A 27,246-nucleotide genomic window follows, 5' to 3' on the forward strand; every position below is an offset into this window, starting at 1 on the left:
ATATATATATATATATATATATATATATATATATATATATATATATATATTTTTTTAAATTATTATTTCGAATCACATAAACTGAAATGGTCCATTTGCTTGTTCCATTAAGATTTATACAAAATGTTTGGTAACCCTTTACAATAAGGTTTCATTAGTTAACATTGGTTAACTATATTTAACATGAACTAAGAATGAATGAACAATACTTCTAAAGCATTTGCTAATACAACAGTTAATAAAATCAACAGTTGGATTTGTTAACACTAGTTAATGCAACATGAACAAACAATGAACGACTGTATTTTTATACAAAGTTTAATAAATACTGTAACAAATATATTGCTCATTGTTAGTTCATAATACATTAACATGTTAACAAATAAGACCTTATTGTAAAGTGTTACCAAATTTTTTAATTAAGCTCTAGTTTTTTTTATTCATTTACAATTATTAATTCACAATATGAATAATATGTAAGGAAAGACCCGCCCCCCTTAGTTACTGTCGCTACTTCTGGCAAGCCATGGCGATCTCTTGCGTCTCATGCCACACTTCATGTTCTCACATAGTGAAAAATACATTGCAGAGAAAAGATGACACTGACAACACATCAAAAGACAAAGGAGGTTACTTTTATGATTGGTCATATCCCTTGTCAATCAAACTCCCGGCGAAGGGTGAATTAAAATTCATAAATCTTGGAAAAAAAGGCTTAAATTTTTTTGAGTGTGGTATATAAACTGTCAGCATATATTTCAACAAAATTTTCATTTGTAACCTTTAAAAGCAATATTAGGAATATTATCAGGGCTTCAAAAAGGCCAAACAGAAAAAAATGAGGATAGAATAGAATAGATTCTATAGGATGGTGGTTATATGTAGCAAAAATGTATTGCATTTTCAAATTATTTCAGTTCCACTGTAGCCCTGTCTGAAGTTTGGAAACGTCTTGAGTCTAAGATCAGAGTTATATGACACTGAGAATCATCTTCCACGCTATTTTCTACAAGCTTTCCTGCAGGGTTTACATCTGGAGAAATCCTACAGTTTCTTCAACCCACAACGTCTGCTGTCAGCTTGTAAAACGCGGTGGGGGATCTGTAATGATACGAGCAACAATCTCACAACAGTGATTAGATCCAAAGATTGCAGTGCATCCTCTTAAAACGCCTAAGGAATATAGGTAGTTTTATAGGACCAGGTGCACCCTGTTGTGCAAACACCGTTTTCACATAACATTCCCATATATTCTCGAGAGCAGAACACCGGAATTGAGTCAAATGCCTTGCCTTCCAATCACCAGATCTTAATATCAGTGAGCTTTTAAAGAAAGTTCTAGAGCGTAAAGCAGAATATTCAACTTTTCTCATAGATTAATGACTCAATATCTCACCGCATAGTTCATGCTACCTCTACAAAGAAGACCGAAGCTGTCCTTAAGGCAAAAGGTAGACTTACTCCTTATTAGGTCCTTGATATTGATAGATAACTCAATGTCTCTGTTATTTTGTCAGTGGCCTGTGGTTACGACATGAAAATGAGGACAACTTTCCTTTCACATCAGATCAATTATAAATATGCCAGTCACTGTCATTGTACAGTAGTTTCATACTGACTACCAGGGCCTAAAATTAACATTCGCCAAGCGCCAAATGTGAGTAAAATTCGGTGTTGGCGAGTATATGAAACTGTGTCAGTCTCCAGATGGCAGGTAACATTTTTATGAATTCTAACAATGCAATATTAAGAGAACATGAAAGTGATCAAACATGAACAATGCTCTGTACACTCTAAAAAATGCTGGGTTAAAAACAACCCAAGTTGGGTTGAAAATGGACAAACCCAGCGATTGGGTTGTTTTAACCCAGCAGTTGGGTTAAATGTTTGCCTAGCCTGCTGGGTAGTTTTACTTAACTCAACTATTGTTTCAAAATTACAGTATTGCTTACTTAAAATGAACCCGAAATATCTTGAAAATTAACATTTATTAATATGTTTAATAAATGAACATTTTAATTTCATTTTAGATTCATTTTAAGTCAGCCATGTAGTCATTTTCAAACAATAGTTGGGTTAAATAAAACTACCCAGCAGGTTGGGCAAACATTTTACCCAACAGTTGGGTTAAAACAACCCAATGGCTGGGTTTGTCCATTTTCAACCCAACTTGGGTTGTTTTTAACCCAGCATTTTTTAGAGTGTACAGTTGACAGGTCAATGCTGCATCATCACGACAATTTAAGCCTTTCCAATGTAAATATTCAAGAGCTAGAACACAAGAAAGGGCGCATTATGTGGGAAGTTCAACATCCCAATCGCACGCCCTGAAAGCTGCGTCTCAGATAGCAAGCAAATGCTAAGATGAGCTCTCTTAGATGACTTGAACAGACAAATTCACACAAAATTATGTCAAAAAAATACCCATCTTGGTGAGTATCCAAGTAAACATGTTGGTTATGGCTTCAGTTGAGAAAGGAAACGCATGATCCGTGTGTGCATTCGGTCTTAAAGGATTAGTTCACTTCAGAATTAAAATTATTATTAATGTCTTTCTTTATTCAGTCGAAAAGAAATGATCGTTTTTGAGGAAAACATTCCAGGATTTTTCTCCATATAGTGGACTTCAACAGGGTTTAATGGGTTCAGTTTCAGTGCAGCTTCAAAGGACTCTACATGATTTCAGCTGAGGATTTGTGGTTAAAAAGTATATACATTTTTATTTTTTTTTAGAAAATGACTGATCGTTTCGAGATAAAAACCTTATCCTCGTCTGGGATCTTGTAGAGCGCTTTGAAGCTGCATTGGATCTGCAATTTGGACCTTCAACTCTTTGGTAGCCATTGAAGTCCACTATATGGAGACACATAGGGGTGAGTAAATTGTCATGAAATTTTAATTCTGAAGTGAATCCTTTAAAGTTACAGCATCCTAATAATCCTACTGCTGTCTGCGTTTTTAATGTATTAACCAAACAACAAAGGGAAAAAAAATCACTCACTGCTCTTGAACTTTAAAAAGAATATTAAGACTATGCAGTATTATTTATTTTTATTAGAATAATTTATTAAACTTCTGTACCTGAAAACTACTGCTAGACCTGAAAAGCACTGTTTATTTCATTTGTATCTTTGTTGTATTATATTTATTTGTGCTATTGCTTGCAATTTGATTATTTGTTCTTATTTTATTACTGACTGTTTACTTGTCTTAAAATGTAGGCTATTAAAATTATATTAGGTAAGCTTCGTTTTAGCCATGGTATTGAAATTGGAATAGAGGATTGTGAATTTTCACTAGTATCTAAAATTTTGGTCTCATATCTGCCTGTTTTTGTTTCATGGCTGTTAAAAATATTTTTTTGCCGTTAAATTTTTGTAAGACATTGGAGAAAAAATTTGTTTTAGGCCCTGCTGACTACATGTTATGATGTAATCCAAACTGGTCCTTTAGAAATACTGCAGCTTTATTTAATTGCTGCCACTTTTAACTATTTATTTTAATTCATTTGAACATAAAAGATTATTTGAGTCCCTGGGATTTGATTTGTTTTTGAAAAGAGAATGAGAGCGAGTGTTCTCCAAAAAGATTAATATTTAATTCATCCTACAAAAGAAGCAGGGGAACATAAAGAGCAAGGTAAGAGCAAATTCACAAGGTGTTTGGTTAAAGAGAAGCAAATAATCTATAAAGGCATTCATGATAAACACTTTAGCAATTTCACACTGGAAGAACCCCCTCCCCAGAAAAAACAAAACAAAAAACTTGCTAATGAAATTTAAGCAATGAATCCTGAGACAGCTGAGCTTATCACTTCCCTTCAATTATCCTTCACCAAATTGCTTTCCATTCAAGGCATGTTGCCCGATTGCACTTCTTTAAACAGAGCACAGTCTAAAGTTCATTTTCAACAGCATGAAAACAGACTCTAGAGTACCTGACTGCGTTTGAGCTCGGGTTCATTGACATAGAGAGCATGAAATACTTCATCTTGAAGCCTCCTGAACTGATGCATGAGAGTCTGCAGACTAAACTAACTACACAAACATACGTATACACAAACTCCTGTTTCCAAGAAGCAGCTGACATATTGTTCACAGACATTTTATGCACAGTTGCATCACACACTCTTCTGAAAATAAGCTTGAAAGGAATTAACAGCATCTTGATGTGTTTTTTTTTTTTTTTTTTGCCTTTTGTGTAAGGGTTGTACGGCATTCAGAAATGAATTAAAATTCCATGAATTAAAAATCAAAAATGCATGGAACTGGCAGAGAAACTGATCAGTGATAAATAATAAATTAATGAACAATCTAATGCATAAATTCTTAATTATTTTAAATACCCTTAATAATATAATAAATTACAATATAATATAATATTTAAAGTGATTCCATTATTACTATATATAAAATAATTCATAATATTTTATTAATAAATTTTTCATTTTACTTCCAAAATGGAACATCTGCTTTATTATTATTATTATTATTATTATTATTTTACATTGATGCATTTTGAGAGAGTTCACAGTACCGTCCACTAAATTGGACACCATGCATTACCATGCATATTATATTATATCATTTGGATATAATATAAAAAAAAAAAATTATGATGCTGGAGAGAAAGAAGAAATAGAAGAAAACATTTAGAATAATCATTATAAATTACAGTGATTAATCAATGATGAAAAAAAAAAAAAAAAAAAATGCCTGAGTTGTTTATGCCTTTCTGCTAATATATTCTTGAATTAATGCATGACAAGGTACAGTTTAACAAATATAATATAATGACACCTCAACGGGATATGCTGGAAACAGAGAATTCCCATGATGCACCACAGAGTGAGGAATCCATAAATGGCCAGATGACTTTCTGGGGTATTTAGAGTTGTGTTTCTGCGATTCATATTCTCTCTCACACACACAAACACAAACAGATGGATGAGAAGAAAGCGAGAGAGTGTGTGTGTGTGAGATGGAGAATGCAGGAGAGAGAGGAAGCAGAAAAGATTAATTCAAAATGACTTGCTTTTGCGCTGGTGCAGGAAAGCAGCAACATTACAAATGAAAGTGGATTTTGTATGCTAGATTTAACCTTAAATGGTTTCGCCACGCACCGCTATCATCTCTGACAATTTCACAGGGAGGGTCAACGCCTGTAGTCTCCTTTCTCCCAATAGGAAATGTTATTCTCCATAGACAAATTTTGTACATGTCCTTAAGAGCACTTAGCAGGTGACCCCCAATCCTCACAAACAGAGGGAAAATACAGCTTGAACAAGAGTTGATTTCAATGGTCAATTCACACGAAAATGAAAACCATTCCAAACCTAAATGACTTTTATTCTTCTACGGAATACAATATTTACATATAATTTTATTGTCTGAAAGAAAAATAAAAAAAAAAAAAAAATAGATATTATACTACTACTATTACTACTACTACCACTACCACTACTACTAATAATATACAGTAGTACTGTGCAAAAGTCTTAGGCACATCAGTATTTTCACTAAAAACAAAAGGTTTTAAGCCAGTTATTTATATATTTTGCTGTAGTGTGTCAATATGAAATATAAGTTCAAGCTTCCAAACATTCTTTTTGCCATTAATTGTAATAATCCAGTGAGTTTTTTTTTTTTTTTGTATGCACAAGGAGTCTGACAACAGCCGGTGCTCCACATGGAGATCAGAGCTCACCATCATCGGGTTTGTCTTTGATTACATGATGAAACTGAAAAAACTGAGAGAGACTAAATCCAGAAGAACTGTGGCTGTGTCGACGCGTGAAGAATCCTGACACACTGCGTCAAAAGATATAAATAACTAACTTTTTCTGTAAAAATACTGATTTGTCTAAAACTTTTAGCACAGTACTGTAGGCTATACACTGAGCAAAAAGTTTGGTTGTTTTAACTGATTGAGTGATATATATATAATATATATATATGTATATTTGTTTTTTGGGGGAAAAATGTCTGCCTTTCTGAAAGTGAACGGGGTCTAATGTTGTTTTGGACCCTGTTGACTTTGAATGCATGGACCAAACTTGCAATATTTTTTTGTGTTCCACACACTTGTAAAAAATATTTTCATGATTTGTTATCACAACATTTTTTTCTTTTGTCAAATCAACTTAGATAATTATTATGGTTCAGGTAACATAATATTTTGAGTTTGTTGATTAAACCAATCGCCTTCATTGTATTTACTCAAATTTTTAATTTCAATGAACTCAAAATTTTAAGGCAACCAGGTAACTTAAGTTAAACCAACAATTCTTTTTTTTTTTTACAGTGCAGCGGAAAGGAAGTCATACAGGTTTGGAATGGCATAAAGGTGAGTAAATGATTACAAAATTGAAAATATTGGATAAACTACTGACAATGCTGCATTGTTGCACCTACAGCACATTATGGCAGCATGTTAACATATGGAGGAGATGCAACCCCACAGAACATGGATTATATAAATTACAGTTGAATTATAAAGATTATGTGAAATATATTTTTTAAAAGCATACCAGATAAGAAAAATGTTTCTTTCACCTATAGCATAAAATGAAGCGTAAAATCATTTTCGCTGTTGTATGTGTTGCTCCCTGTGGTGATTGCTACATTTTTACAAGCTTTTTGGATATTTTTTGAAGGGAGAAGTGTGTGTGTGTATGTGTATGTGTGTGTCTGTGTCAAGTGGAGATTATGAGACTAATTTCAGAAAACTCCTTCTGGGTTATCCACACTGCTCTGATTACTATGTATTACTTGCTAAGACTAACTGTCCCGTTGCTCTAATGCACTTTCACAGACTAATAACACATCAAAGTAAAGCCCTGAAGATACTCAGACACGTAGAGTGTGGCGTTCTCCATTTCCTATACCAGAGGACATCATCAGCTTCTCAGTGTATTTCATGTTTGTCTATAAGCTTGTACCTGCATTTATGATTAAGCATATTTAGCAATTTTGCAATCTGGAATAATGTGGAGTAAAAAATAGGTTTTATTGAAAATAAGTGTTGATGCTTACTAGGTGCAATATTTGTAATGTCCATGTTATAGTTAAACATGCAAACACACATTTATTTATCTTATAGATATACACACACACACACACACACACACACACACATATTTGTTTTTCTTTCACTATAGTGACTTTCCTTTGACTTCTATTTTTTTATTTTTAAATATAGAGAAATCATTATGCATCAAACCAACATATTAGAATGATTTCTGAAGGATCATGTGACACTGAAGACTGGAGTAATGATGCTGAAAATTCAGTTTCACAATATTACTGTTTTTGTGTATTGCTGTATTTTTTTATTAAATAAATGTGGCTTTAAGAGACTTTATACAAAAACATGTCTATCTATCTATCTATCTATCTATCTATCTATCTATCTATCTATCTATCTATCTATCTATCTATCTATCTATCTATCTATCTATCTATCTATCTATATAATGTATAGCAATGTAATTTTCAGGTCTGGCTAAGATAACACTGAAATCTGCAAAGTTAAATGATCAAAACGATATATCTGCATTTCTATAAATATATACAATATATCTGTGTCCTCTAAAATATGGCAACATGGCCTAAAGGTATAAATTGAGTCTTAAGCAACATACACACACACACAAAAAAGGTTTCAAAGGAGTTCTATATAGAACACTGGGGTTCTTTTAAAAAATGCTTTGTGCCAATATATTTCTATATAAGGAGAAATGTTTTAAATGATTGCACAACACTTTACACATTTAAAGGGGCTATATGTAGAATTCAGAAACCCTTGTTATTAGTGACACCAGTGGCCATTAAGTGAACTGCAGCAACTTATTGCTCGTGCTCGTACTTGCGCACATACTCCATAGTGACGCCAGCAAGCCCAAAATAGTGACATGAAATACAAGAGAATGAACATGATTCATTACCCATTAGCCAATTACCCTCCTCCATCCCTAGCTCCTCCTCCTGTCCAGTCAAGACTTGGCCTTCTGATTCCCCTTCGAATCAGATTAATTTCTGTTGTACATTAAATTATTGAACATTAATGAATGATATCTGCAATACATATATGTTGGTTCTGTTCTGTTTACCCTAGGGGGTTATCACTGCTCTCCTTGATCTTATAAGCTGCATGGAGTTCTTGCCCAGAACAGAACCATACCGCCAATCCAAACTATATGCTAAATGTCAAACAGCTTTGATGATACTGGATCTCTGAGCTAACGTTAGCTGGTGTTGCAGACTTTGGGCGTGTCCAAATACCCACAATTGCAGTCTTTGCACTTGACCACTTATCACTTACGTGACGTATTTCCTGTATTTGGCCCAAGTGTTCAAGTGGGCGTGAAGACTGCAAGTGTGTGTAGAACCATTGGGACACACTTATACAGTAATGCAAATGCAAGTGTTTACAGAGCTTTATTTTGATTTTCAATAATTTGCATTTTAAAATAAACTAAATATCAGTTCAGTAGTCCCTTTGTAATAGACACCACAATTTAGTAACTGCGGTGCTTCTAATTAAGTGATAAAAGCAGTTGCAAATGTTGTAAAAAATACACATACTCATCTTTGCACCAATAAAATGTGCCACACTTTACGTTTTACTACCAAATTCTATGTAACATCTAATTAATTTAATTTACAGTAGAATGTTTTCCTCGACATCTCATGATTTTGGGGCGTGTGAGTTCCTGAACATGGTGCATGATGCATGCTCAGATAGTTTGGGTTTAGTGAGCATTAAGGGCACTGAGCTTTGACGTTGTTAAGACATGGGACAGTCTTGTGCATTTACACAAATGTGGGTATTTGGACAGTCACTTTAAAGAATGGGAGAGAGGCTCTCAGGAGTATATGTAAACAACACATCCTTTTGTTTTTCCTATCAAAAACAACCTGAAAAAAAAAAAAAAAAAAATCAGATATGGCTTTCAGAGACAGCCTACGAAGTTGGGGAATTTCTTGTTTTTTAAAGGGATAGTTCACCCAAAAATGAACATCCCATGATTTACTCACACTCAAGCCATATGTGTATATGACTATCTTCTTTCAGACGAACACAATCAGAGATTTATTTAAAAATATCCCTGCTCTTCCAAGCTTTATAATGGTAATGAAGAGGAGCCACATTTTGAAGCCAAAAAAATAATAATATTAAAAGTAATCAATATGGCTCCAGGGGGTTAATAAAGGCCTTTTGAAGCGAAGCGATGGGGTTTTGTAAGAAAAATATCCATATTTAAAACTTTATAAATTCATATAACTAATAAATAACATCTGGTGGACGACCGCATACTGCAAAAGTTGACTTGTGCCAAATGAGTAACCTCTGAAGCAATGTATGAGTTCAAATAAATAGGGCTGGCCAGCAAACTCAAGCTCCTCTACTCTTATATCAAGATCAGATGGATTACTTTTATGATGGATGGATGCATTTTTTTATTGTTTTGGCTTCAAAATGTGGACCCCCTTCACAACCTATATAAAGCTAGGAGGAGAGAGGATATTTTTAAATATATCTCCAACTGTGCTTGTCTGAAAAAAGATAGTAAAATACACCAAGCTGGCTTGATGGTGAATAAATCATGGGATAATTTTCATTTTTGGGTGAACTATCCCTTTAAGTTTGGTTACATGTAATTACAATTATGCTAATACATGTCATTTCTTACATATAGCACCTTTAACTAGGTTATTTCAATTTTTCTGGTGATAAAGTATGTTTACAAGCTGTTTAATTCATAAAATGTCATCAAAATTTAAAAAATGGATTAAAACAAATCTACTTTATTAAAACTTAATCCATAACCCCTTAAAAGGTTCTATATATAAAGCGCCTGACAGAACCCTTTAATATAGAACCGTTTTTTTTTTTTTCAAAGAGTGTAATGTAAAACTGATTTTGAGACATTTGACTATTTTTCTGCTATAATTCAGAAAAGTAGGAGTCCTAGAACAACGCAAAGAGGATTGAAAAAATCACTGAGCCTCAAATGATCCCAAAACTAATTTAAACAACTGTCTGAAATTTGATTTCGCATCACACCATGTGGTCTCGAAACCCTGTCAGAGAGACAATTACATTTTAACAGAGGCTACCGTCATCTACATTTGCAGAAATAATGCCTTTTCCGGTAGAATCAAATTAAATCAAACTGAATAGAATTGAATGACATTGAATGAAATTCAGCCGAGACAAAGGGGATAACACATATCATAACACGCTGCCCGTTCAGGTGTGAGCGGTGCTGTCAGTCAGTAATCACACACACACACACACACACTCGCACAGCCACGTCCCTCAGGAGCAGCGTAAGGAGAATCGTGCTTACCTGTCTGTCTGTGGCTGAGTGGCTGCTGCTATGGGGCCAGGCTAATGTTTTAAGTAATGGCTTTTGAGAGCTGACAGATCGGTGGTGTTCGGGCTGCTCTGGGAGAACAGAGCACATCCATCACCTCGCCATAATGCGCACACCCTTCAGTCTCTATCGCATACACCGCTATCAGCTTCACAAGAACAGGGAAATACTTTGACACGAATGACACCCTCACATGCCAGTTAATTACAAGGATTTTTCTCTGTCTAACTAAGATGCATACTAAAGGATTAGAGAATTACAGGTGGAATCTTTACAGATCAGCAAGGTGTGTTGGATCTTAAAGTCCACCTGTGGTGAAAATATAGTTTTTAATGTTGTTTAAATGTCTATGTGGTGTTTTTAATATGCTTTAAGACAAACCATGTGCAAATTCATAAGTCAACACCATTGCTGAGTATTTCTGTTTAAAACTGCAGTGATCTAAAGACTCACAAGATCATATAAGCTGGCGCTCCCGGCCTCCTTTCAAGAAGAGGGTGAAGCTTCAAGAGCTCATGCTCCAGCATATCGGCAACAACAAAACAGGACAATCTCATGCACTGAAAATGTCAGAAACTGTCAGTAGCGGTGTTCAGCATATCATTAACCATGACCGCTCTGAAGCAGGGGAGTCTCGAGAGAAGGTTATCCTGGTATATTTTTCTATTGATATGAAATATCGGGTTGATTTAGCAATATAGTGGGTGCAGTGTTTACCTCAGTAAGTTGACCGAGTGGATCTCTGAGCTTGTGCGAGTGAGTGGAGGAGGGGCTAATTAGCATATTTATTGATCTGTGTATATTAAATGAAGCAAGGGTGTAGAGTTACATTCAAGCTATTTTAAGGTAAGAAGAAATTTTTTCACAGGAAAAAAAAAATGTTTAAATATGCCATTCTTTTGATCAAAGATTAGTTTTAATGGATACAATTATTCACTACAGATGGGATTTTAGGGAAAAAACTAAAGAAAGTCAGACAACTTGCTGAATAAAATGATAAAAAAAATAAAACGTAACATTCAAAAAATAAACAAAAAATAAAACATTCATTGATTGCCATTGTTTTCTTCATTTAGTTTGTCATGTGATCAAAATATATTTATTCCTTAAGTTTTCACTACTGTTGCATTTATAAATATTTAGCAAAGCATTTTGGCCTTTTAAACTTTTTTTAAATAAAACAATAAAAAACAAATAAATAGAATATAATAATATTAATAATGAAAGTACATAATTAATATAATAATAATAATATTGAAAAACAACAACAACAAAGGTTAATAAATACATTAAACCATTCTGAAAATAAAAGAAAAAAATAAATAAATTTAATTAAATAATAAAGTAGAATAAAACTTTCCACTGACATGATGATTTTTATACTGTACAAACTGTATATTCTATCCCCTTCTCCTGAACCTACCCATCACAGACAACTTTCTGCATTTTTACATTTTCAAAAAACATCACATGATTTACTCTATAAGCTGTCTTCTTCATGGCGAAAAAAAAAAAAGTCAAGTATTTCAGACATTGCCATCTTTGTGGGGACATTTTGTCCCCATAATTTAGGGTATACCTTAACCACACACACACACACACACACACACACACACACACACACACACACACACACACACACACACACACACACACACACACACACACACACACACACACACACACACACACACACACACACACACCTTTGCCTTTCACATAGAACAGAAGTGGAAACTGAAAAAATTATGAGGACAGAGATGAAGACAATAATTGGATTGTTCTTCCTAAAAAAACAGACAATGCTGATGAATCTCAGAATGACAGAATGAATCTCAGTTTGGCACGGGTTGGAAACTGTCACTCAAGAGACATCAGTCCCTCAATCTACTGTATTGCCTCCATGCTCAAAATCTTCAGCATGTCTTCCTTTTTTCCTTTCAATGATTTTTCTCGACACCTCATGTTGGCTGCTTGCCCACACAGGCTGAGGAATAATTGTGATTCTGAAAATCAATAGAAGTGAAATCCAGCCGGCCCCCACCATGTAATGCAATACTGTCATTCACTGCATGAGGAGTGATAAGCTTTCTGATTGGTCTGTTCCTCTAGTTAGCAGTCATGAAGCGTTCTCATGCACTCGCCACACGCATGCCATCTCATCTCGCTTTTTTTACTTTCTCTAATTCTACAGTTCAAAAAATAAGGAGTGACATGTAAAAAAAAGGTATTACTTATTGACTGATTGCCTGAAGATATGTAAAACTGATTTTAAGAGAAGAAATGTAACTGGGGCTCTGTAAAATAAACTTGATTGATACAAACACACACACACACACACACACACACACACACACACACACACACACACACACACACACACACACACACACACACACACACACACACACACACACACACACACACACACACACACACACACACACACACACAGACTGTGGTTAGTTAGCATATGCAGTGGAGTGGTGAGCCACCTAATGCAGAGCAGCTGAACCAGACACAGAGTATAGCTTTGTGTCAAGTTTAGGGGATTTATTTCCATTTAGTACAGAAATTACATTCACATGCCAGCTAATTAACTTTATTAATTACACAAAGAAGGCATAAGCAACTGTAATGTATAAGTCTACCATGGCTAAATCTCTCGCATACAGACTAAGCTGCAGAACTTTCCTCACAATGTGTTGTGATTGTGTTGGCAGGTTGTGTTTACTGTGTTGAACATAAATTCACATTTTCTGATCCCACAGAGGTAGATTAAAGATGTATGGATAACATAGACGAGCATGTGATTGTTCAAAGTGACCAAACATGCATTGCAAAGATACTTTGGATGTGGACATTCAGTGTTTTGAGAGGTATACTACCATTCAAATGTTTGAGTTTTTTTCTCCATGCTAACAAAGGCTGCATATATGATCACAAATGCAGTTTATAAAAATATTTTCTATTTAATATATTTTAAAATGTAAATTATTCCTTTTATGGCAAAGCTGAATTTTCAGCATCATTACTCCAGTCTTCAGTGTCACATGATCCTCCAGAAAGCATTCTAATATGATGATTTGATTGCTAAATAAACATTTCTTATTATTATCCATGTTGAAAACAGTTGCTTAATATTCTTTTCTTTTGTCAAATCAACTTAATTATTAATGTGATAATTAATGTGTAAGATAACAAAATATTTTGAGTTTCTGTTGATTATATCAATTGCCTTCATTGTATTAACTAAACTTTTTAATTTCAATGAACTCAATTTTAAAGCACCCAGGTAACTTACTTTTTTAAGTTAAACCAACAATTTTACAGTGTGTGAGAGATTTTCTTTGATGAATAGAAAGTTCAAAAGAACAGATTTGAAATATTTTACATTATAAATATATGTAGTCTCTTTTTATCAATTTAATGTGTCTTTGCTGAATAAGAGTATATATATATATATATATATATATATGCTGAATAAGAGTATATATATATATATATATATATATATATATATATATATATATATATATATATATATATATATACTCTTACTCTTTAATGTGCAAATACACATTAAATATATAAGTAAAATTAAATAAGAGTGTATATATATATATATATATATATATATATATATATATATATATATATATATATATATATATTTTTTTTTTTTTTTTTTTTTTGATGCCACATTCAGTACTTGTTAGATTGCAAATATTTTTATTATAATTATTATTTTAATATAAAAAAATTCAGATGAATTAAAACAACTTGACTGCATAAAATGTCCTCACCAAATGGAACAACTAAAAGCAAATGTAAATTAAAACTAAGGAGAAATGCAGCAAAAAGCATGCAATAACTCAGTACACATAAATGAAAAGGAACCCAAACACCCCGAATGTCTCAATAAAATGCTCAGTATTTACAATATTTGCACTTATTCTGTTCTTAAAGGCATCTTGAACAAGTGACAGTGCTCCACCTGTAGGCAAAGACAGGTAATTCCTTTGAAAGACAGTAATTGTTCAGAAATGCAACCAGTAGATTATGAGTAATGGTTGTCATCTTACAACAAAAACGTTCATTTTATTATCTGATATGCAATCCCAGGAGAAGAAAGACACTGTTGTTTAGTGTTTCACTCTTCATAAAACAGCCACCCCAGACAGACTCAACATGCTTTTATAAACATCTCTTTTTTTGCCATGCTTCAATTCAGCAGCACAACTATGAATCTGCTCCTCGTTTCTTTGAGAAATGACTTTAGATGTGCATCCAAACAGTGTTTTCGTTGTAATCCATGACTATTGTTGTCTGGCTGACGTTTAGGGTTCAGAGAGTTCTCTTTCATCTCTCTAATTCCAGCCTTTTTAATGCATAAAAGAAACTTCAGAGTCCCACAGCATTTTAAGATAGAAGGAAGGTAGGCTGAGGTTATCTGGTCCTTCCTGCCTCTCCGCAGGCTTTGCATGGAGTATTTAGAAATGTTTCTTCCAGACCACACAGCTCCGTGGGGATGCGATTGGTGCAGGATGCTTCTATATATAGTGAGAAGGGAAAAATAGTCCATAGGGGTTCAGGTCAGTCTGGGGTATAATTTTCCAGATCCAGTGCCCTTCTCGGGTTGTGTCCAATGCTGACCTCTGAACTGTGTAGGTGACTGAAATTCAGGAGCAGTTTGTGGAAAGAAGAATGGAGACTGTGGTAATAAATCAAACCAACCTTGTCCTGTCTCCACCCCGTGATGTGTCCTTAGCTTGACACTGAGTGTACGTGTGTGGAGGGTCAGAAGAGGAACTAGTTTAAAAGTGAAATGTGGGAAAGCCCGTGAAGGGCCGTAAACAGGTCAGGATGGACACTTAAAGGACACGTCTTTGGGAAAATGAAGAGCATGCTAATGCTAATTAACATTTGCATTAACAAAAACATGACCGTAGATTTTATTGAACGGAGCTGCAGTATGCTAAACAGCTTATCAAATAATGAATCATGTGATTCAATCAATGAAAATGTTTGCTATTAAACAATCATTATGTTTATAAGAGAAGTCACGGACAATGTTGCCACAGTTAGGACTTCACATTTATTTCTATGTATCAACGTGATTGGTTATCAAGGCACATGTGATCCAAGGCCGTTATGACTCCTGTTTTAAGACTGTTACGCCAGAGATTGTATATTATAGGGAGATGAGAGGCTTTGGATACGCTTTCTCCAACGGAGAAATAATAAAAATATCTCTGAGTAACTACTTCAGAATATTTGGTGTTGTCACCATTAAAGAAAATAATAATAAAATGTGATACAGTATTTACACATACATACACATAAAAGAAAACAAAAGTATAAAAAAATAAATTAACAAAATTAATAATAAAGCGAAATTAAAAAACAAAAAAACAACTAATTATAAAAATGTCAATAATTAAATAAATGTCAATTCCCAGAATGCATTTAAAAACAAATTCAACTTTATGTGTGGGGTGGCCAATTCAATTTAAATTCCAGTTTATATAACTTTTTTATTGATAGGAAACCAATCCTCTTTTCTTTTTGATATTGAAATCATTTATATACTTACATACTTCTTATATGTTAACAACCTGTATGAACAAGGCCAATCATGCTTCAAAAGCAACAAAAATAGCTTCCTCTAAGAAGTCATTCTGATAAGCTTTTCCTTTCATTCACATTAAAAAGCGAGCTCCTTGTAGTAAATAAGCTGTGGAGCTTGCTGTTAGGAAGCACTGGGCTAAGAGCAACACCCTTGGCACAGGTTTAAGCCACTTGCTGAATTAAGGTCACCTTCAGACGTCAATCCCACTACATCATTCACCGGCCCCGTGCTGCTATCAACACGCACACAGGCATAAATACACACCAAATCTCAGCACCTCTCTCAAGGGTCAAAGGTCAGTCCAAATCAGGTCAAGGCTCAAGGATGCAGCGTTTATTGCATTTCGTCACACGTTCGGCTCATCTCAGCAGTGATTACTGCACAAAGTCTTCTGAAAATCCTGTTTCTCCAATTATCTGGTGCAGAACTGCTGATGGTACCATTTACCTACAGAGGTGCATTAACATAATGCAGATGTCCTTAACTGCAATACGGAGGCACTTCATGAAACACATAGAGTTGGGATAAATGGACTGTGGCATTGATGTGAACACACGTCTATTAAACAGCGGATATGAGTGTGTGCGCCATGGGAGGAGGCCAGATTACATTGCTTTGCACACTAACTATACAGCCCTGGGCTCTCTCTCCCTCTCTTCTCTTCTCTCTCTCCCACACACACACACACACACACACACACACACACACACACACACACACACACACACAGACCCCACCACTCCTCTTCATCTCTTCAGAGCTTAACATCACTCAGCCTTAACACACTTCATTGACACTAACTCACCACCCAAAATCAAAGCCTATCCTGAAGGGGAAACATTGACAAAATATATATCAAAACAGACACATATTCCTTATTTCAGATTTAATGCGTTTTAATGGAGCGAACTAGAACAGAGAATCTGCGTTCATACGATAGGTTGCCACTTCAGTCAAGTGCTGACATTTGTTAACCTATGTTTTATCATAACAGGACAATCTTGATTGTATCACTTAAGTTCTTATTAATTTAAGGACCTCAAGAGGGTGATTGTGTTTAAACCGTTTAAAGAGACTGACAGTCAGCGTGTCAAAATGTCTCCGTTGGGACCCGGGTCAGGTGACTTACGGGTGGTTTCTGAAGCGTATAGGTGAGGTTTAATGGACTAAGGGCTGGGGATTTTTACTTGAACCATTTCACACCATCTCTGCGCCAATCATTAGACACAAGAGGGTTAGTTCAGACCTTGAGCATAGCTTTCCACTGGAGTCTTAAATGGAGTGGATGTAGCTGGCTGAGCAACACACTCACCGGGGTTAAAAACAGCTGAGCAGACTGAGGATCGTTCCATCCTCAAGTGTATTAATAACAAGGTACATCTGTGCGGCTTGTGAGGATAATGAATCTGTGCATCCAGAGCACAATGTATATATGCAGTTGTCCTGGAAACGTAAAGTGCGCTTAGAAGAGCACGTCTGGAAGATTCATGTGTGTAGTTTCCAAATGCTGCAACTTCTTTCTAGGCATTTTAAATATATACAGCACAATTGATGCAATGCCACATTGTAAAAAAGAATTGTTGGGTCAACTTAAAAAAGTAAGTTACCTGGTTGTTTTAAAATGTTGAGTTCATTGAAATTAAAAATTTGAGTTAATACAATGAAGTTGATTGAAACTCAAAATGTTATTATCTGAAGCACATTAATTATCTAATTATTAATCATGAAAATATTTATTTACAGTGCAGATTGTATCAGACTATTACACTTCAGTTATGTATTTTAAAGGGGGGGGGGGGGACTTAAAAATGCAACACCAAAAAAATGGTTAATTAATAAAATGCATGCAGGTTGCTTTACCATTTATGTTCAAGAAAATATATTTTAAGACAATAAATGTAATTTTACTGTAATTAATGTTTTTAAAGTAGTAAAAGAAATATGAATTACCTTATAATTTGCAAATGCTACAGTAGTACAGGAGTATAAATCACATTGTAATGTTTTTTTTTTTGCATGCTATAACTTAGTTTCTTATTTTGTTCTCAGTTATGTACACTGGAGAGGATTATATTGTTTAATTAATATCCTTTGCATTATTTCAGGGTCATGTTTTTTATGGGGTTTAGTGTTTGTGTTGGGCACACTGTGCTCTGTGTTATTACAGTTGCTGACATATTACAGGTCACGTGACCTTATTATGTCCATCTGTATTAGACTTTAGTAATTGGCTTTATTACCATTTTAAACGTACCGGTACACAGTTAATAACTGTAAAATATCCCGTATATATATCGTATATATATATATATATATATATATATTTATATATATATATATATATATATATATATATATATATATTCTACGATAAACTTCTACTTTTTTTTTTTTTTTTACCGTGAATGCATTTATTTATTTTGCAGTGTAATAAACAAATTATTTTATTACAAAGGAAAATTTTCTAAATATTAAATATTAGCTTAATAAAAAAAATGTGTTTGTATAGATATATATAGCCTATAGGAAGACGCGTCTCTTTAACTGCCTGGTGTCCTACAGCTGCTCGTTCTCTCGTACACGCGCTGCGCTGCTCTGCTGTTATCAGGGTCAGGACGAGCTGACACACACCAGAGGCTTAAACATGAAAAACAGCAGCCAAGTTCAACTCTAATACTCGAAGGTGCGCAGCTGACTGGCAGACCACGGGCTTCAGTCTTCATTAACGCTCACATTTTTGACCATCCAATGATTATGTATGATGTTTCAAAGAATTATTCTAATATTTCCTTACAGAAAAGAACAACTGAACGATTTCAGATGGGTAAAAATGGTGGTCATGAAACCATTGCGCCATTCAGACAGAAATCCAAGCGAACATGCGGGGTCTATGCTAACTAAATTGTGTGTGTTGTCTGCAGTTATAGGCCTACATGTTTTTATGTTTTGGAGACATTAGGAGAACCTGAACTTGTGAGTTAAGTGGTATCCTGTTCCAACCGCTATAGTGAATATAATTAAATTGAACACATAGCAGATATATAAAATACATAAATAAAATGCCAAGAAGTAGGTATATTACGCAGAGTGAGCGTGTAAGCGGTAGAGGTCGGGTTGCGCTGTCCATGGTCCTGAACATAAAATTCAGTGTGTTGTGGCCTCTATAAAATACAATAGGCGAGGAAGAATAACCAAAACACATGGAGACGATCTACTGTCATTTCGGTGAATGACCACAGATTGATAAATATGAAAAATAAATGCGCCCTTCAAACATGCCTGTGGGATAATCTTAAAGATAACGCTCATAAAAAAGACATTAAGACAAATTCTAAATTTAATTAAAAATTATATTCAAAATCCACATGCATTTAGTTAAAATATTAACTGCACTGTAGTAGCTGGACACACTGATGGGGGAGATTGAGATTGAGTGAGCTTTAAAACTGCTCAAATTTAAAGTACACTGAACTAGAGGAAATTACCAGGAGTTTATGTGAAGAATTGCAGTTAATTTATTATTTAAAAGCCATGAATCAGTCTTTTGTGTTAAGCAGGCCATTTAGTCGAATAAAATTGCATAATTTGGAACAGATCCTCGTACAGGTATAAAGTCATTTTAAACACTTCATAGATCTTACAAAACAACACATTTCTTCAGATGTTAACGTTAGCGTTATAATATTTTCTCAATTTAAGTGATGTTAAAAAAACTTTCGTTTTTTTTTTTTTACTTCAGTGTGTGTGCGCGCGCGCACGGCATCTCTAAAACTCTTAAAATGTGAAAAACGAATTTTTCATCATGACTATATTATTGTTAATTATAGGCATATTTTGAAGGCAATAATAAAAAAGATTCACTTTCTAATAATAATAATAAAACATTTCACACTATTAAACAAATCCAAAAGTAAAACGTAAAGCGTACAGTTAAGGTTATGCGATTTTAATGTATTTTCATACATTTAAAATGTGTGCTAATATGAGATTTCATCAAATTTAATTATGTAGTCACGGTAAGTTAATTAGTTGCAGTAGTCTATTTTCTTTCTTCGTTTATTAAAGTGATTAGTCAATGTGTGTAAAATGTAATTTGTTGTAGACATGGCTCGAGTGTGTATTGAGTAGTGGAAATCAAAGAGACTCTCATCAGGGTGCAGGACTGTCACTGCTGCTTCATTTACGCAGCTATTTTCATTAGTTCTGGCGCCCCCGTGAGGCTGAACTCTGAAACACAACTCTCCAATTGGATGTCGATACCAGAAACCGAAACAGAGGAAGGTTTTGTCCGCATGAGAAGCGCTTTTAGAAATAATAATATATGTAAAAAATCATTTGATTTAGTAAGCTCAAGCTGCCTGGAGTATTTAATACACAATTTACAACGTAAAAGTCTCTATATTTACAAAAATAAGGGCATAAAAGTTATTTTTATAACCCTGAAAGCATAGTTATAAAGTGTAAATCATCGCTGTCATTCTGAAGTACCACGATTTCTTTTCATCACATTCTCACTTAGACACAGAAGCACATTCTAGCCTATGTAAACGAGTGACACAGGTAAAAAAGAGAGACTCTTACCAGGTAGACCGCCGGAGTGAGGAGAAAGACGGCACACCAACACGTCGCCCGCATCCTCCCTTATTTCAAACTTCCACTAATTTCCCTGCGCTGTTTCGTTTGTCTGTAAGGAACATAGATCCACTTGGTATCCGCTTTAGACCTTTAGCCTAGGCAAAAATGACATTATAGACCCCATGACCACAGAATAGGCTTTAAACTTGGACACAGATAAGGGAGGGAGAGCAAATGAACGGTTACATAGGCATTAATCCATTCAAGGAGTGAAGCACAGTCATATTTCATTAAGATGTCATGGGAGATGGTCGCTGGTCTTGCTGCCTGGAGTGACTGCGGCGTAAGTCCTCTTAGAAACAAGGACAGAGGCTTTTCACGCGCGCGCTGTCACTCAGCGGTGGCTTTATATCGCGCGCTGAGAGCCACGCGCGCCGTACTACATCCGGAGAGAAGCTCAGAGGGGGTGGGACGAGAGGAGAGTGGGGGAAAAAAAAAAGATTAAAGAACCGAACGAGATTGGTCCAAGAGACGACGGGATCACACGATTGCGACGACTTAAAAGAGAATCACAGCCCACCGGAGAAGCTTTTTTTTTTGCGTGTTTCCATGCGCGCGAGACGACGTGTCGCGGTGCTCGAGGAGCGCGCGACAAACTCTTCACGGATGTGCGCTATTGCCATAAGAAACTGAACGCATCTAAACCTGTGAGTTAAATTTGACTCACTTTGACAGACATTAAATTGCAGGTATTGATAATTACAGTATGAAGTGTATTGTGGGAAAAACAAAAACAAAAAAACTGTAGAACTTAAATTTTTCGGGTTCATTTCAATCACACACACACACACACACACACACACACACACACACACACACATATATATATATATATATATATATATATACACACACACACACACACACATTCCTCGATTTCAATGAATGCGCATGTATGTCACAAATAAATAAAAATGACACAAATGACACAAATAAGTCCCACACTGCACATAAATCCATTCATCCCCACTGCAGTAGGCCTTAGGTGTTTTAGTGTTGTTTCTTTTATTGTTTTTAACATCCAACGAGATCATTAAAAATGTCAAATGTGATTTATAGATTTATTAAAACTTTACAATGATACATAAGATGCTGAAAGATCAAAGGTGAAAGGATATAGTTGATCTGACCCATAAACACCACAGATATATATATATATGTGTGTGTGTGTGTGTGTGTGTGTGTGTGTGTGTGTGTGTGTGTGTATGTATGTAAACCTGGACATTTTCTTCTATTTCAGACAATTCACAAGGTCTGGTTCCAATGACAAAACTATTACATATTTATGGTGTATTCTTTACCAAAATGGTTGCTCATTTTTGAAGATTGGTTAGGATTCAATTAGATATTATAGGGAGGTTTAGATTGAAGACAGGCTCCCATGAACAGGATCTAGAAACACCTATGAAAACAAACAAACAAACAAACAAAAAAATATAAAATATTGACCAGCAAATGCTGACAGTGTGGATTTTTACACCGCTGTCACTATGCATGAATGTAAAAAGAAGAAAGCTAGGAGAAAAAAAAAAAAAAAATCAGCAGGGGTCTGACTCCATAAATCTGTGGCAGTCTCATTGCTACAGCATGGCGGCAGTCTAAGGTGTCACATTTAGGCAGTCACTCAGGCAGCGGCTGAAATGGGATGAGGCTGTGAATGGCCGTGGTGGCCTTCAGAGTTGTAGAATGCAGTGAATCGGCCTGCAGGGATGGATCATCCAGGTCCGGCACAGCTCTACAGGGATGCAGTACGGAGCATGGGTGAGGGGAGATTGCTCACAACCAGCTTTTGGAGCAGAATGCAGAGCATATGGCCTATTGATGTTAAAACCCAGGGTTAATAACTTCAAATAACCCGAGAATGCTGAAGGCCACATTACTGAGGCCTGTGAAAGACCTTCAGCATATACTTGACCTCTCTGCTCAGTCAAGTCCGCAGGACCAGTAATTAATGACTTGAGGGTTCATTCGACGTTAAATTCATTTTCTTCCTCATCATTTCTTTTGATCATCCTTTGCCACAAAGAATATTTGTAATGTTAGTACATGCTAAAGATCTCTTATTTCTTATTTATTTCTTTTATTGGATGTGAAGGCCAATTTACACCTCAGAGTATAAAAAACAAAAATGTGTTGCGTCTTACAAATGGGACTTTATTTTTCATAATTGAGACTTCGAGGCCTGGTTCCACAGACAGGGCTTAGATTAAGCCAGGATTAGGCCTTAGTTCAATTAGGACATTTAAGTACAAATGCGACTTTACTTCTCACTAATGCAACTTTATATCTAACAAATGTGACTTAACTCACAATTGCAATTTTAAATCCCATAATTGCAACATTGCATCTTGCAAATGCAACTTCATATCTGACAGTTGCGACTTTATATCACACAAATGTGACTTTACATCTCACTAAAGCGACTTAACTGCAACATTATATCTCATTATTGCAACTTCATATTTCACAGTTGATACTCTCTCACAGAAATGCAACTTTATTTTTCATTATTGCAACTTTACATCTCAGAAATTCAATTTTATGTCTTACAATTGGTACTTTATATCATACAAATGCAAATTCTCACTCATGTAACTTTATATCTAACAATTGCAACAACTCACAATTGCAATTTTTATATCTCATAATTGCGACTTTATATCTCACAACTGACGTTATATCACTATTGCAACTTCATATTTCACAATTAACGTTCTATCTAATAATTGCGACTTCATATCTCACGATTGACGATATATCTCATAACTGCGACTTCATATCTCAAAAATGAAAGCTCTAGTGTAAGTTCTGCCAGGAAGACTCAATGTTACGTCACCAATTAGTTTAGAGCTAACCAATCATTATCTTGCACTTAGAGTATGTAAGATTGCTGACACATGTTTGAGTCCGCAAATGCTGACGCAAACCTTCACCTCCATCCTCCCCACCACCACCAGGATGGCCGTGTCCATACCTCCGAGGGGGTCGGCTATGCCCCTGCCTTCATATTCAGGAAGGAAATGCAGAGTCCGCAACCTTATAGGATCTGAGCTACGGACGGGGCCTACGCCAAAAAAATGTCTTACAACATTTTGCTTGCTGATTGTTCATAAATATGGTTGTCACGTTATCTTACCTCCCCGAGTCTTTCTGGTAGAATTGACATTATATCTCATAATTGCGACTTCATATCTCACAGCTGACGTTATATCACTATTGCAACTTCATATTTCACAATTGACATGTTATATCTCATAATTGCAACTTCATATCTTACAATTGACTTGTTATATCTCATAATTGCGACTTTATATTTCACAATTGACGGTATATCCCATAATTGCGACTTCATATCTCACAATTGACGTTATATCTCATAATTGCGACTTTATATCTTACAATTGACATGTTATATCTCATAATTGCGACTTCATATCTCACAATTGACGTTATATCTCATAATTGCGACTTTATATCTTACAATTGACATGTTATATCTCATAATTGCGACTTCATATCTCACAATTGACGTTATATCTCATAATTGCGACTTTATATCTTACAGTTGTGACTTTAGATCTTGCAAATGTGCAACTTAACTCATAATTTAAATTCTATATCTCATAATTGCATTTTTATATATCCCAAATGTGACTTTACATCTAATATTTGTGACTTGACTCATAATTTCAATTTTATATCTCATAATTGCAGTTAGATCTTGCAAATGCAACTTTATCTCACAAATGTAACTTTATATCTAACAAATGCGACTTTACATCTCACAATTGCAATTTTTATACCTCACACTATAAAAAATTATTTTCATGATTTGTTATCACAACACTTTTTCTTTTGTCAAATCAACTTAATGTGGTTCAGATAACATAGTTTCTGTTGATTAAACCAATCGCCTTCATTGTATTAACTCATTTTTTTTTTATTTCAATGAATTCAAAATTTTAAGGCAACCAGGTAACTTACTTTTTTAAGTTAAACCAACAGTTCTTTTTTACAGTGCAATTACGACTCTATATTTTATAAATACCTTGCAAATATGACTTTATAGCTCTCAATTGCAATTTTATATCTCTGCTGTGACTTATCTTGCAAATGCAACTTCATATCATACAACTGCAACTTTTAACTGCAATTCTAACAATATCAGTATAGCTAAAAATTACTTAATATCGTAATGCGACTATATTATTTTAAACGTTATCTTACAATTACAGGTTTTATATTGTACTCTGAGGTGGAAACAGGCTTTTATAGGTCGGGTTATCTCAACGCAATACATGATATTTGAAGTCTTAAGTTTGGAATGAGTGTATGTACGTACAGAGGGGTTAACTTAAGAGAGTGTGATGCTCAAATCTCTCAGAGGGGACACCTGCTCACAATACACACTCTCCCTTCCTTCTAATCACGAGGTCAAGTGGGTTTAATTTAACACAGCCTACCTTTGGTCCTCTCTCACTCTCATTCACATTCACTCAAACTATGTAATCTACCACAGAGAACAGCAGATTATAGGGTAGAGACTTCCATTTCCGAACGGTTCAGTGGAAGAGAAGCGAGGGATAAAGACAGGGAAAGACAGATAAAGAAAAGGAGGAAGAGGAAGATTGAGCCAGCTGAGTGACGCTGGCAATACACTGCTGTGGCATGGCTCAGCTGGCATGGCTGAATGCCTGATTGTGTGGGCAGATGTTTCAGAGAGAAGGGAGCAGACCCCATAGGGGCTGTGGTGACACAATAGGGAGGCTTTCAATTAGGCCAAACTCAGGCGTTCTTATGCCAGGTGCCAGCGGCCAGGTGTTATCTTACGCCACAAACCGTGCTCATGCCTTAAGAACATATAGTATATCCATCCCAAAAGCTGCAGCACTGATGTGAAGGGTTGTGTGTATGTATGCGAGAAAGAGAGAGAGAGAGAGAGTTTTCATGTCGAGCAAAGTTGGTGCAGGCTGGTGGTGGCTGCCAGCATGGCTCATACGAGTGCTGGAGCGGGCGGACCCCGAAGGCACTGACAGAGACAAATGCGGGATCAGAGCACCGGTCGCAGGATGCAGCTGGCGCGCATCAAGTGCTTCCGCATGGCAATTAAACTGACGGCTGGACTCGGAGAAACGGCCAGACTGATACTCGCACACAAAGTCCACTGCATCTGCATCTCAGCGCGTTTCAGAGCGAAGCACACAATCAGGAGGGTTAATCACTCCGATTATGGTGAATTATAAACTCGACTCTTTAAACAATAGCAAATGTCTTACTGCGGCAGACGGCAAATGCTTTTTCCCCAATATGCTCTCGAGTTTTTCATTTCATCTGCGGAGCCTTTTGAAGAAGTTTCAAGAACTTTAATGAGAAAAAATATGCGTTTTGGGTCTCTGACGTCTTTCTTAAAGGGATAGTTTACCACCCCCAAAAATTCCCTGCATACGAATATGCTTCCATTTATACTAGGTGAAAAACAGTATGAGCCGAGTATAGCAGGCATGTCTGAATTCATAGTACTCATAAAACAGTAGGCGAAAAGTACCCAGATGACTTTCCGTCGAGTGCACATTCACTGGACACTTTACTATTCCATGAGGACACAGGAAAGGAGTTGTGAATGGTGTGAAGCAACGCAGTTCACCGTAGGTCACATGACAGTGACGAGTGCGCTACGAGCACAGTATGGCTGACAGGACAGGAAAGTTTGTTTTTCTCAGTGCCCAAGGAAGTCGACCGGAAGTTGAAGTCGGCCGCGTGCTGCCATCTTGTAGCAGAACTTGCGTTAGCATCCCATTGACTCCCATTCATTTTGGTGTCACTTTGACAGTGAATAACTTTACATCTGAGGCGTTTAAAGACTCCATTTGTCCATTATTTATTTCCAAACATACACGACAATGTATAAAGGGCTCCATTACCTTCTATGTTACATTATGGCCCCGTAGAAACAGTTTTGGTAAAAATAGGCTAACGATTGCGTCATAACCACTCGACTCTCTGTCGCACAGTAGAGAAATTACCGTACAGACAGGAGGAGAAGCTCGCAGGCAATCGGGGAGATTATCTTAATATAGCGTACTGGCGTTACATTTTAAAATACTATACAAACTAATTAATCAGAATACTTACTTCTGCTCACTCACGCCAAAGAACTCCCCGCTCAAGCTCGCCGTCTCTGCAAGATCAACGATGGCAGTTTGCACGCACAGCTACTAGAAGATTTACATCTGTCAGACAGGTTGCGGACGTCATCAAGCTTAGTTTGAGTCTGCGCGTCAGAAACGGAAGTGCTAAAAATCGCTAAAAATGGGCTTCACTTGACTCAATTGAGTTCCAATGGGGTCGATGTGTCCATTTCTTTTACTGTCTATGGTTTTTCTGAGGTGAGAGACTTTTTCATAACAAGTTGTGAAGATAACGTTAGAATAATGAAACTGACATATAGGCTGCATTCGAAATCACGTACTCTCTCGAGTAGGTACTTATTTTGAATAAGAGCTTACTTTGCGAGCGCTAAAGGAGTATGTTCTATATAGTATGAATGTAATCTGGATGCACTACATTTGCCATGTTGCCCTTATCATGTGACTCACCA

At 35.7% G+C, this 27,246-nt stretch overlaps 1 protein-coding gene across 1 annotated transcript in view; it reads right to left on the reverse strand.

The window, feature by feature from the left end:
• Nucleotides 1-20,701, reverse strand: part of nxph1 (neurexophilin 1) — a 37,146-nt gene extending 16,445 nt beyond the window's left edge. The window contains exon 1 of the mRNA XM_067361334.1: nt 20,595-20,701. Coding sequence (XP_067217435.1) covers nt 20,595-20,648 — 54 coding nt within the window. The 5' untranslated portion in view covers nt 20,649-20,701. The remainder of the gene's footprint in view (nt 1-20,594) is intronic.
• Nucleotides 20,702-27,246: the final 6,545 nt, after the last annotated feature.

This window comes from Chanodichthys erythropterus, chromosome 15 (assembly GCF_024489055.1).
Source record: "Chanodichthys erythropterus isolate Z2021 chromosome 15, ASM2448905v1, whole genome shotgun sequence".
Classification (NCBI taxonomy): domain Eukaryota; kingdom Metazoa; phylum Chordata; class Actinopteri; order Cypriniformes; family Xenocyprididae; genus Chanodichthys; species Chanodichthys erythropterus.